This window comes from Mobula hypostoma, chromosome 5, assembly GCF_963921235.1.
Source record: "Mobula hypostoma chromosome 5, sMobHyp1.1, whole genome shotgun sequence".
In the NCBI taxonomy this organism is placed as follows: Eukaryota; Metazoa; Chordata; class Chondrichthyes; order Myliobatiformes; family Myliobatidae; genus Mobula; species Mobula hypostoma.
Window position 1 is genome coordinate 7,626,660 of NC_086101.1, and position 13,739 is coordinate 7,640,398.

Below are 13,739 nucleotides of genomic sequence, written 5' to 3' on the forward strand. Positions count from 1 at the left end.
TTTTGTACAGACAACAGTACCAGGAACATCGAGGGGCAGATAGGGAGATAGATTCTGCAACATCAATGGGGACAGGAGAGGTTCCAGAGGATTGGAGGGTTACAGATGTTGTTCCCTTATTCAAGAAAGGGTGTAGCGATAGCCCAGGAAATTATAGACCAGTGAGCCTTACATTAGTAGTTGGTAAGTTGATGGAAAAGATCCTGAGAGAGAGGATTTATGAACATTTGGAGAGGCATAATATGATTAGGAATAGTCAGCATGGCTTTGTCAAATGCAGGTCGTGCCTTACGAGCCTGATTGAATTTTTTTTGAGGGTGTGACTAAACATATTGCTGAAGAAAGAGCAGTAGATGTAGTGTATATGGATTTCAGCAAGGCATTTGATAAGGTACCCCATGCAAGGCTTATTGAGAAAATAAGGAGGCATGGGATCCAAGAGGACATAGCCTTGTGGATACAGAACTGGCCTGCCCACTGAACGCAAAGAGAGGTTGTAGATGGGTCATATTCTGCATGGAGGTCAATGACCAGTGGGGTGCCTCAGGGACCTGCTCTGGGACTCCTACTCTTCATGATTTTTATAAGTGACCTGGATGAGGAAGTGGAGAGATGGGTTAGTAAATTTGCTGATGACACAAAGGTTGGAGGTGTTGTGGATAGTGTGGAGGGCTGTCAGATGTTGCAGCGTGACAACGATAGGATGCAAAACTGGGCTGAGAGGTAGCAGATGGAGTTCAACCCAGATAAGTGTGAGGTGGTTCATTTTGGGAGGTCAAATATGATGGCAGAGTATAGTATTAATGGTAAGACTCTTGGCAGTGTGGAGGATCAGAGGGATCTTGGGGTCTGAGTCCATAGGACACTCAAAGCTGCTGCGCAGGTTGACTCTGTGGTTAAGAAGGCATACAGTGCATTAGGCTTCATCAATCATGGGATTGAGTTTAGGAGCTGAGAGGTAATGTTGCAGCTATATAGGACCCTGGTCAGACCCCACTTGGAGTACTGTGCTCAGTTCTGGTCGCCTCACTACAGAAAGGATGTGGAAACTATAGAAAAGATGCAGAGGAAATTAACAAGGATGTTGCCTGGATTGGGGAGCATGCCTTATGAGAATAGGTTGAGTGAACTCGGCCTTTTTTCCTTGGAGCGATGGAGGATGAGAGGTGACCTGATAGAGGTGTATAAGATGATGAGAGGCATTGATCATGTGGATAGTCAGAGGCTTTTCCCCAGGGTTGAAATGGCTAACACGAGAGGGCACAGTTTAAGGTTCTTGGAAGTAGGTACAGAGGAGATGTCAGGGGAAACTTGTTTACACAGAGAGTGGGCTGCCAGCATCAGTGCTGAAGGCAGATATGATAGGGTCTTTTAAGACAGTAGTCCCCAACCTCCGGACCGCGAAGCATGCAGGGGTGCAGCGGCACGTGAATGTCCGCCTAGATCAGAGGCGATTGCCGATTTCACTTGCTCTACGCGATGTTCACTCCTCTTTCCAGGGTGCTGGAGCCTTTAGCTGTTCCATTGTTTGGTCAATTTAAACGCCAGCCCAGACAGGCTGAAAAGACAGGGCTGTCAGGATCGAGATGACATGTTGAATCTGCACAAACTTCTGATAAAGTATAGGCACTGCTTTCTTTGTAATGACAGTTACGTACTGGTCCCAGGGCAGATCCTCTGACACTTTTCAGAGAGAGAAACGTCGATCCTTAATGCCGAAGAATTTAAAGTTATTGACGCTCTCCACCTCAGTTCCTCTAATGAAGACTGGCTTCTGGGCGGCACCTAATTAATTAGCTTGTTTATTTCGGCTTTTTTCTTAAAGATGTGCTGGTGCGCTCCGGCTACGCTGCACCTCTGCATGCTTCGCGGCCCGGTATCAGCCTGTGGCCCGGAGGTTGGGGACCACTGTACGAGACTCCTGGATAGGTTCATGGAGCTTAGAAAAATAGAGGGCTCTGGAAATCCCTAGGTAATTTCTGAAGGATGTACATGTTCCACACAGCATTGTGGGCTGAAGGGTCTGTATTGTGCTGTAGGCTTTCTATGCTTTTTCTTTCTATAAGCGACTGGAGCAGAATCAGCCCCCTGTGTCTGCACTGCTATTCCATCATGGTCGATTTATTTTGCCTCTGAAACCCATCCTTATGACTTCTCCCTGTAATCTTTGACATCCTCACTAATCAAGTACCTATCAACCTCCGCCTTAAATATAGGCAGAGGTTACAGAAGATGTTGCCTGTGGTAATCTGATTTTGAGATTCCGCCCCTAAATCTTCTCCCTGTCTACCCACAAGAAGAAGAACCTCAATGAGGTTAGTGAAAAACATTCTTCTTATGATTCAGTGCGGTGTTGGCCGCACTCCACAGATTTATCACCCTCTGGCTAAAGAACGTTTTCCTTATCTCTGTTCTATATGGGTGGTCCTCTGTTCTGAGGCTGTGGCTTCCTAGACTTCCCTACTAATGGAAACATCCTCTCCACACGCACTCTATCTTGACCTTCCAATATTCAATATGTTTCAATATGCCCACACATCTTTCCTTTGATAAGAGGCCCAAAACTGCTCCCTATACTTCAAATACGATCTGACCAATGTCTTACAAAACCTCAGCATTACATCTTTGCTTCTGTATTCTAGTCCTCTCAAAATGAGTGCTAACATTGCATTTGCCTTCCTTACCACTGACTCAACCTGCAAGTTAACTTTTAGAGAGTCCTGCACAAGGACCCCCCAAGTCCCTTTGCACCTTTGATTTTTGAATATTTTCCCGATTTTGAAAAATATTCTCTGCCTTTATTCCTTTTACCAAAATGCATAACCATACACTTCCCTACACAGTATTCCATCTGACACTTCCTTGGCCATTCTTCCAGACTGTCTAAATCCTTCCGCAGATTCTCTGTTTCCTGAACACCGCCTGCCCCTTTACTCATTTTCACATTGTCTGCAAATCTGGCCACAAAGCCATCAGCTTTGTCAAATCGTTGACAGTAACGTGAAGAGAAACGATCCCAATACCAACCACTGCATAGCACCACTAGTCACTGGCAGCCAACCAGAATCTTTAAACTTATATTATAATCATATAAACCTCTTACAATAATCTTATAATATATTATATACCTCTTATAACACCTTTTAACAAGATTATAGAATAGTTTTACAATCTGAGGGCAGATCTCCCCTCAGCCTTTTCACTCCAGAGAAAACTGTCCAACCTGTCTTTGCAGCAGATGCTCTGTAATCCAGGCTGTATCTCAGCAAACATTCTAATTATTCTAGACTCACTAGCAGAAACTGATCGAGCAGAGGGCATTACAGTAGTGACAGGTGTTCAAGAGACTCTTGGATATGCACGTGAATATGGACGGTGTGTATGCAGAAAGGATTGATTTAGTTTTGATTAATCTGCTCACCAGCAGACATTAATAGGGATGGTGGTATCACAGGCCCTTCCAGTCCATGCCTACCTGTTTTTCTACCTAGTTCACCTGTGGAGCATAACGCACCAAACCCCTCTCATTCATGTTCTGTTAAGTGTTGCTATCGAACCCAAATCCAGCACAGTAGCATTGACTATGCTGAGCCCTCTGGTGGCAGTAATTTGATTCTGAGAGAGCGCCTCGAAGTCCCCCTCCCTGTCTACCCACAAGAAGAACCTCAATGAGGTTAGTGAAAAACATTCTTCTTATGATTCAGTGCAGTGTTGGCCACACCCTAGGAATGTAACTGGTCCTGCCCCTCAGCTTGTTGAAATGCTCCACCTGTTTTGGTAATGTAGAAATTATCCTGTTCTGGAATGATTTAAACTCACAGTGCTGACTGATTGAACCCTGAAAACTCGAACTCATTCCTCAAACACACTTTATTAAGTTGCGCCCAAGGGGAACAGCCCGGCCCCTGGTGCAACACTCTTCTGAAGACTAAACAGAAAAATGCCATTATATACACTAGCTCAGGGGTCCCCAACCTTTTTTGCACTGCGGATCGGTTTAATATTGACAATATTCTTGTGGACCGGCCAATCCGGTGGCGGGGGGTGAGGGGGGTGGGCGGTAGGATTGCCAACGGACAAGAGTAGCATAAGTACGTTGTGTTTACCCAGAGAAAGACTACGATAACCATGAAGCCTTGCGCGGGCATCAGTGCGCATGTGCATGTGACCTGCCGATATTTTTTTCCTGGCAAATCCTTTTTGGCGATTCTGTTCGGGGGTGGGGGTGGGTTGTTAATCACGACCGGAATATAGGTGATAAGTGGCTAATACACTCAATTTCATTTCTAAAAGGGTTTATCTAACGAATTTAATATTAAACACACCGCATATTTTCCTCGCATGAATATAGTGATAAGTCAATTATCAGGGGAGGACAGGGGAGCTTGGAGTAAGTGTTGAACGAACTTCCAGTAGAAGTGGCAGAAGCAGGTTCGATATTATCATTTAAAGAAAAGTTGGATAGGTATATGGACAGGAAAGGAATGGAGGGTTATGGGCTGAGTGCAGGTCGGTGGGACTAGGTGAGAGTAAGAGTTCGGCACGGACTAGAAAGGCAGAGATAGCCTGTTCCCGTGCTGTAATTGTTATATGGTTATATAAGTAAGTCAATAGCATCATAACATTTTAAGTAACGTTTGGATATTAAACACACAGCGCATATTTTCCTCGTATGAACATATAAAATCATTGCAATGCACCAATATCGCTGAATCAGTGGGAGCCCTGGGCTTGTTTTCCTGCAACAAGACGGTCCTATCGAGGGGTGATGGGAGACAGCGATACTCGAAGGGGGTTCCTTATGTCCAGCCTATTCCACAATTTAGTTTTCGTTGCATTCATTGCAGAGATATGTTGGAAATGGAAGCAACGTTTTCAGTGCTTTCGTGGCTATCTCAGGATATTCAGCCTTGACTTTGATCCAGAATGCCGGCAGAGATGTTATGTGGAACATACTTTTCAGCCCGCGGCAAGCTCAAGGAGTTGATCTCCTTCCCACGCTGACACGCATGATGTGCGGGTAATGACCTTGCATGCGTAGTGGCTCAACAGTGCCTGACCGGGAATGAGGAAAGGTGCAGCTGACTCATATCGCCAAATCATATCGTTTCCTCGCGGCCCGGTAGCATACGCTTTGCGGCCCAGTGGTTGGAGACTGCTGCACTAGCTGTTCTGGGATATCGACCATTTGGTGAATTGTGTATGATTCAATTCATTACTTGCAAGATCAGTCGTCATTCCCAAAGCAGCTGTTAAAGGTCAATAGAAACTTTTAGGCATCCATTAGTCTCATGAGACCATGGATTTGCGCCTTGGAAGGTTTCCAGGGCACAGGCCTGGGCAAGGTTGTATGGAAGACCAGCAGCTGCCCATGCTGCAAGTCTCCCCTCTCCATGCCACCGATGTTGTCCAAGGGACGGGCATTAGGACCCATACAGCTTGGAACCAGTGTCGTCACAGAGCAATGTGTGGTTAAGTGCTTTGCTCAAGGACACAAAACGCTGCCTCAGCTGAGGCTTGAACTAGCAACCTTCAGATCACTAGACCGACACCTTAACCACTTGGCCACTCTTGTAGAGACTACAAGCTAACAATGGATGATACTTTGAAGTTAGTAAAGTAATTGTCCCTTAGTTGGCGTGTGTGCCTTGTATCCTTCTGTTACATTCTTATCTCCTCTCCAGTAAGCAAAATGTCTCCGGCTCCCCTCATGTGTAAAAGTCAAAGTACATTTATTATCTAAGTATGTATACTCGATACAACCTTGAGATCTGTCTTCATACAGGCAGCTACAAAACAAAGAAACCCAAAAGAGCCCACTAAAAGAAAAGAAGACCCAACATGCAGAGAATAAAAGAAGAATACATGCAAACAATAGAAGTAAGAAAGTAGCATTCAGAACAGAAGTTCACAAAAGTGAGCCTCACTGTGATAGCTGCAGGCCACAGCCACAGTTCAGAGCACAGACGAGTAAACCTTGCGGAGTAATGAGTTGAAGTTAAGCATGGAGACGAGTAAACATCGGGGACCAGCGAGTTGGATCGGCCGGTGCCTTGCCTCTGGCCCTGACACCCTGTCCTTTTCAATCTCGCCCGGCTCTTAAATCGTCCAGACCTTGCTCCTGGACCCAGACTCAGCCGCTAATACACTCTTGGACCGGTGCTCCACCACCTCAATTCGCTCATACCCAACTTTTCCAACTAGACTCGGCGTTTATAGCAATCAAACCCAGTCTGGGCCTCGCTGCCTCGACCCTGCGTCGCCTCCACTCTCCTCGCCTCGGTTCTGCTGAACTGAATTGCCTCCGAGTTCACTCCAGGAACAGCCAAATAGTGGCTTGTTGCCCGCTTTCCGGCCCGGACCCCACCTCCTCGATTCAACCCGTACTCACCACGCCGCAGCTAACCTGCATCTTCGAGAGTTCAGCTCCCACACCAAAACTTGCCAGGTCATACCTGCAGTTCAGGAGCTCAACTCTGATAGGGAAGTTGCAATCTATTGTTTGCAATGATCGATAGGCAGAAAAAATGAAGTACTTAGTTCATTAAGGAATTGAGGAACAAAGGAAGCTATGCTTTTCAAGATCCTTTCTTCAGAGGTCTCACTGGGTTGTCCACACGTTGCGAGTGGCTATCCTCTCCTGGGCATTAGCTTTAACCCTTACCTTGTGGCAACGTCCACAACGGACCGGAAATGAAATTACTTACGGGGGCGAAGAGCATCAGGAAGCCACTGGAACTGAAGTACATGTATCTTCTGACTTCAGAGGTCATCAGGGATGCTTCAATGGGCAGCTTGTAATCTTCCGGTGGTATCTGTGCAGTGTGAAAATAACAGTAATGTGAATCAAGCTTTCCACTTGACCATGAGTTTCCCTAAATATGCAATCTCTTGTTCATCCACCAAAGGTTCAAAGCACATTTATTATCAAAGTACATACACAATACATATACAACTTTGAGATTCATCTTCTTGCAGGCAGCCGCAAAGAAACACAATAGAATCCACAGTAAAAACACAGAACAAAGACTGTCAAACATCCACTGCATGAAAAATTGTGCAAACAATAAAAAGTGACCAAATGCCACGCAGGACATGCCCAAAAGTGAGTCCTCAGCCACGGAGCCAGTCCCGAAGCCCGACGGCTGCAGAGTCCGAGAACGGACTCTCTCCCGCGCTGAGGCGAGTGAGTTGCACGCCAGCTCACTGTTCGTCCTTCGCCCTCAGGCTCGATACTTCAACCTTTTTAAATCTGGCTTGGCGCTTAAATTGGCAAAAGATTGGTTCGGTTTCCACTCTTGTACCCAGGTCCCACCATTGTATTCCGGCCCAAAGTCCACTCCAGCAATGACCACACTGCAGCCCTGCACTATGAAGGGTCCAGCCACACCTCCATCGATTCTGTCTGACCCCTTTTCAAGGTGTCTTTACAACTCATTCTCAGCCTTTTTTAAATTTTTTAAAAATTGGCACCAGTTTCCACAGTAGTTGCTTGTCAGTCTTTGTCTACTGATAGACGCTCAAAAACTCCATTGTAATTCTTTATTTTCCTGCAAATGCCTGCAAGAAAATGAATGTCAGTACACACACTCAGTGGCCACTTTATTAGGTACACCCAGTCCCTAATAAAGTGGCCACCGAGTCTACGATCATGGTCTTCCTCTGCTCTTGCCCATTCTCTTCAAGGTTCAACGTGTTGTGTGTTCAGAGATGCTCTTCTGTACACCACTGTTATAAAGTATGATCATTTGAGTTACTGTCACTTTCCTGTCAGCTTGAACCAGCCTATCCATTCTCCTCCAACCTCTGCCATTAACAAGGTTTATTTTGCCCACAGAACTGATGCTCACTGGATGTTTTTTCATTTTTCACACCATTCTCTGTCAACTCTGGATTGTTGTGTGTGAAATCCCAGGAGATCAGCAGTTTCTGAGATACTCAAACCACCCCATCTGGCACCAACAATCATTCCATAGTCAAAGTCACTGAGATCACATTTCTTCCCCATTCTGATGTTTGGTCTGAACAACAACTGAACCCCTTGACCATGTCTACATGCTGTTTTGCATTGAGTTGCTGGCACATGATTGGCTGATTAGATATTTGCATTAATGAGCAGGTGTACAGGTGTACCTAATAAAGTGGCCAATGAGCGTACGTACACATTTTCATAATAAATTTACTTTGAATTTTGAACCTCTTGTGCCACATGTCATGCAAATCCATTTCTAAATCCACTTCTTTCTCTCTCACCACATCCACTGATCTCAAGACCTTAAATGCTGTCCAAATAATTCAGTATCTGTTCTAATGGTTACCTTACATGCTGGTATTAAATTAAGCTTCATGAAGCCCCCGTAATAGTTCTTGGGTTAAGTATTAAAAAAAGTTTATTTGTAGTACGCACATAGAGTGAAGTGTGTCATCTGTAGCAACGAATGACGCAGTCCGAGGAGAACGTGCTGGTGGACAGCATGCAAAACTCGCCGTGTTTCCAGTGCCAGCAGAGCTACTTTGGAATGTGGGGAATAACTGGAGAACTCGGAGAAAAATCGTGTGGTCACTGACAAAGTGTGCAAACTCCTTACAAGCAGCAGAGGGAATTTAACTCTGATCACTGTAAAGAGTTACGTCAGTCGCTGTGTTACCGCACCACTCGTGATCGATCATGCTTTACCACGTTACAGATGAATGCCACCTTACACTAGAGACTGCGAGATCAATTGATAAGGAGAAAGGAAATTCGATACAGATCACGCGGCAGAAGCTAAACTCAGAAACATATTGTCACGCAACATTTCACTGATCCCCTGGGCAAGCAGACAGGCGAGGATCGGGTTATATTTAGCATTGTCATGATAACAAGGTTTGGAGAGTCACAGCTGAAAAGGAGCCTGGCCTCTGGTGAAAGCTCCTTGCAGAGTTTCATTACATATCATTCCCCTGTCCTCACCACCACCATATCCACATGCATCCCAGTTCGAGTTCAGCTGTATTATTTATTGGCCATATTCATATATGGGTTTTAGGAAGTTGCCATGGCGTGCTGGAGTGATATGGGACAAAAAAAAACAACTTTCAACAAATATAAAGAATAAAGAATTATATAGACGATAAAATTAGTGGTTAAAGTACAAATATGAACAAATGTGCATAATTACATAAATACCAGCACGTATTTACACTGTAAACAGCATTATAAACAGTTTACAGTACAGTTTTGGGGACAATAGATAGAGGCGGTGGGAGGGGCTAACTAGGATGCTTGATCAGATTAACTGACTTTGGGAAGAAACGTTTCAGATGGCATTACAAATCAGTTTGGGATGTTCTAAGCTTAAGAAATCATTATCCTCCAAGGCGACCACAACCCTGTCGTAGGGTTTGGAGACTTGCGTGCCTCAGTGACCTGGAGAGCTATGTCGGCTGGAGTCAAGGCCTTGTGCTCTGCCCCTTGCAGTCATGCCAAACAGGTCAAAGGGTAGAGGTCAGACTAAGAGTGGTTCACCAGGTTTGGAGATTCAGCTCAGGGCCGACAGCCCTGACTGGTAAAACAAAACTGTTATGGAAACAGCAATGAAGAATCCTTCTGTACAGACAAAGATGGAGGACTTTTACTGTTGCCCTAAACGTCAGCAGCGTAATGGGCATTAAGTAATCCATCACCATGACCCTTCACCATCCAAGACATGCCCTCTTCTCATCGTTACTGTCAGGCAGTAAGTCCAGGAGCCTGAAGACACACACACAATGATTCAGGATTAGCTTCGTCCCCCCTGCCATCAGATTGCTGACTGAACCATGAACACTCCCTCACTGCTTACTCTCTTTATAATGTCGACTGTACCTCTTCCTAGAGATGCTGCCTGGCCTGCTGCGTTCACCAGCAACTTTGATGTGTGTTGCTTGAATTTCCAGCATCTGCAGAATTCCTCGTGTTTATCTCTTTATGCATGTTCGTTTTAACTGAGATTTAATGTACTGCTGCCATTAAACATGAAATTTCACAACATATGTTACTGAAAATAAACCTGAGCTTGATGCTTGTTCTGGTGCTTTGTATCAAGAGGGAAATATTCAAGATTATTATTTTAAGTCAAATATTTTTCAATAGCTATCAATCCTGTGTGTGTGTGTGTGTGTGTGTGTGTGTGCGTGTGTGTGTGCGCGCGTGTGTGTGTGTGTGTGTGTGTATGTATGTGTGTGTGTGTGTGTGTGTGTGCACGTGTGTGTGTATATGTATGTGTGTGTGTGTGTGCACGTGTGTGTGTGTATGTGTGTGTGTGTGTGTGTGTGTGTGTGCGCACGTGTGTGTGTATGTGTGTGTGTGTATGTGTGTGTGTGTATGTGTGTGTGTGTGTGTGTGTGTGTGCACGTGTGTGTGTATGTGTGTGTGTGTGTGTGTGTGTGTGTGTGTGTGTGTGTGCGTGCGCGGCCAAGTGGTTAAGGCTTTCGTCTAGTGATCTGAAGGTTGCTAGTTCGAGCCTTGGCCGAGGCAGTGTGTTGTGTCCTTGAGCAAGGCACTTAACCACACATTGCTCTGCGATGACACTGGTGCCAAGCTGTATGGGCCCTAATGCCCTTCTCTTGGACAACATCGGTGGCGTGGAGAGGGGAGACTTGCAGCATGGGCAACTGCCGGTCTTCCATACAACCTTGCCCAGGCCTGCGCCCTGGAAACCTTCCAAGGCCCAAATCCATGGTCTCATGAGACTAACTGATGCCTATATAATATATATATACACACATCTGCATCAATGTTACAACTTACAATATTTCTTAATGTAACTGGTAGTAATTTTTATTTATTGCCCTGTACTGCTGCCGCAAAACTACAGATTTCACGACGTATTTCAGCGATTCTGATTACACACTGACAGTACAGTAAAAATATAGTGGATTAGGTCTCTTTGTCATTTCTTACTTTATGTCTAATCTTTGTTCTCATCTCACGGCAGAGTTTATCAAACCGTCTCTGAAAAGAAATTCCAGGAAGAAGGCAGAGCAACTGGTCGCAGCGGCTCCTACGGGGACAAAGGAGGTGCCACCATTCTACGTAAACACACGTCTAATGTTCACAAGATCCTGCTGTACATCAACAGCTTAAAGCACTGCAGGTCTCCGCTGTCAGCGAGTTGCTCGGTGGGGGAGACAACACAGGAGCTGCGCAACGTGCTGGTGCTCGAGTCGATGGAGGCTTACGGTCATGGAGCAAGTGGCCGTCGTGGTTGCTTTTCTTGTGATCGCAAGACCCCCTTTGGACGTTATTAATCTGCGATGCTGCAAGTTCGATTCACTGATGTATTGGATGCGAGCAGGGGCGGCTGGAGGGGAGCGAGTCCTTGGTCATAGCGGGAACCAGGCCTGAAGCCATGGTGTTTCCTGTTTGCAGCTGCCCGGAGTGAGGGGACGAGGCTGCTGTGCTTCACCGGGGGCGGAGTGGCCCAGTGTCCAGAACGGAGTGGCCCAGTGTCCAGAATGGAGTAGGCCGGTGTCCAGAACAGAGTGGCCTGGTGTCCAGAACAGAGTTGGAGATGCCCAATATCGAACAGTGTCCAGAACGGAGTGGCCCGGTGTCCAGAACGGAGTGGCCCAGTGTCCAGAATGGAGTGGCCCGGTGTCCGGAACAGAGTTGGAGATGCCCAATATCGAACAGAGTCCAGAACGGAGTGGCCCGGTGTCCAAAACGGAGTGGTCTGGTGTCCAGAACGGAGTCGCCCGGTGTCCAGAACGGAGTGGTCTCCTGTCCAGAACGGAGTGGCCTGGTGTCCAGAACAGAGTGGCCTGGTGTCCAGAACAGAGTTGGAGATGTCCAATATCGAACAGTGGCCAGAACGGAGTGGCCCGGTGTCCAATACGGAGTGGCCTGGTGTCCAGAATGGAGTGGCCTGGTGTCCAGAACGGAGTCGGAGATGCCCAATATCGAACAGTGTCCAGAACGGAGTGGCCCGGCATCCAGAACGGAGTGGCCCGGCATCCAGAACGGAGTGGCCCGGTGTCCAGAATGGAGTGGCCCGGTGTCCGGAACAGAGTTGGAGATGCCCAATATCGAACAGTGTCCAGAACGGAGTGGCCCGGTGTCCAGAACGGAGTGGTCTGGTGTCCAGAACGGAGTGGCCCGGTGTCCAGAACGGAGTGGTCTCGTGTCCAGAATGGAGTGGCCTGGTGTCCAGAATGGAGTGGCCTGGTGTCCAGAACAGAGTTGGAGATGCCCAATATCGAACAGTGGCCAGAACGGAGTGGCCCGGTGTCCAGAACGGAGTGGCCTGGTGTCCAGAATGGAGTCAGAGATGCCCAATATCGAACAGTGTCCAGAACAGAGTGGCCCGGTGTCCAGAACAGAGTGGCCCGGTGTCCAGAACGGAGTGGCCCGGTGTCCAGAACGGAGTGGCCCGGTGTCCGGAACAGAGTTGGAGATGCCCAATACAAAATATATTGAGGGTCTAGGGGTCTGGACTATATACAGAATATATTGGTGGTCTGGGGTCTGGACTATATATAGAATATATTGGTGGGCTGGGGTCTGGACTATATATAGAATATATTGGTGGTCTGGGGTCTGGACTAAATATAGAATATATTGGTGGGCTGGGGTCTGGACTATATACAGAATATATTGGTGGTCTGGGGTCTGGACTATATATAGAATATATTGGTGGTCTGGGGTCTGGACTATATATAGAATATATTGGTGGTCTGGGGTCTGGACTATATATAGAATATATTGGTGGTCTGGGGTCTGGACTATATATAGAATATATTGGTGGTCTGGGGTCTGGCCTATATATAGAATATATTGGTGGGCCAGGGTCTGGACTATATATAGAATATATTGGTGGTCTGGACTATATATAGAATATATTGGTGGTCTGGGGGTCCGGACTATATATAGAATATATTTCAAAGTTGCTGGTGAACGCAGCAGGCCAAGCAGCATCTATAGGAAGAGGCGCAGTCGATGTTTCAGGCCGAGACCCTTCGTCAGGACTAACTGAAGGAAGAGTGAGTAAGGGATTTGAAAGCTGGAGGGGGAGAGGGAGATGCAAAATGATAGGAGAAGACAGGAGGGGGAGGGATAGAGCCGAGAGCTGGACAGGTGATAGGCAAAAGGGGATACGAGAGGATCATGGGACAGGAGGTCCGGGAAGAAAGACAAGTGGGGGGGGTGACCCAGAGGATGGGCAAGAGGTATATTCAGAGGGACAGAGGGAGAAAAAGGAGAGTGAGAGAAAGAATGTGTGCATAAAAATGAGTAACAGATGGGGTACGAGGGGGAGGTGGGGCCTAGCGGAAGTTAGAGAAGTCGATGTTCATGCCATCAGGTTGGAGGCTACCCAGACGGAATATAAGGTGTTGTTCCTCCAACCTGAGTGTGGCTTCATCTTTACAGTAGAGGAGGCCGTGGATAGACATGTCAGACTGGGAATGGGATGTGGAATTAAAATGTGTGGCCACTGGGAGATCCTGCTTTCTCTGGCGGACAGAGCGTAGATGTTCAGCAAAGCAGTCTCCCAGTCTGCGTCGGGTCTCACCAATATATAAAAAGGCCACATCGGGAGCACCGGACGCAGTATATCACCCCAGTCGACTCACAGGTGAAGTGATGCCTCACCTGGAAGGACTGTTTGGGGCCCTGAATGGTGGTAAGGGAGGAAGTGTAAGGGCATGTGTAGCACTTGTTCCGCTTACACGGATAAGTGCCAGGAGGGAGATCAGTGGGGAGGGATGGGGGGGACGAA

General features: G+C 46.8%; 1 protein-coding gene across 6 annotated transcripts in view; it reads right to left on the bottom strand.

The window, feature by feature from the left end:
* tmem268 (transmembrane protein 268) overlaps positions 1–13,739 on the bottom strand; it is a 100,001-nt gene that overhangs the window by 47,531 nt on the left and 38,731 nt on the right. For all 6 annotated transcript variants that reach the window (XR_010017949.1, XR_010017948.1, XR_010017950.1 and 3 more), the window contains one exon: positions 6,708–6,815. Coding sequence is in view for 1 of the 6 variants with exons in the window: in XM_063047957.1 (XP_062904027.1) it covers positions 6,708–6,815 (108 nt within the window). In the remaining 5 variants the exon portion in view is untranslated. The remainder of the gene's footprint in view (positions 1–6,707; positions 6,816–13,739) is intronic.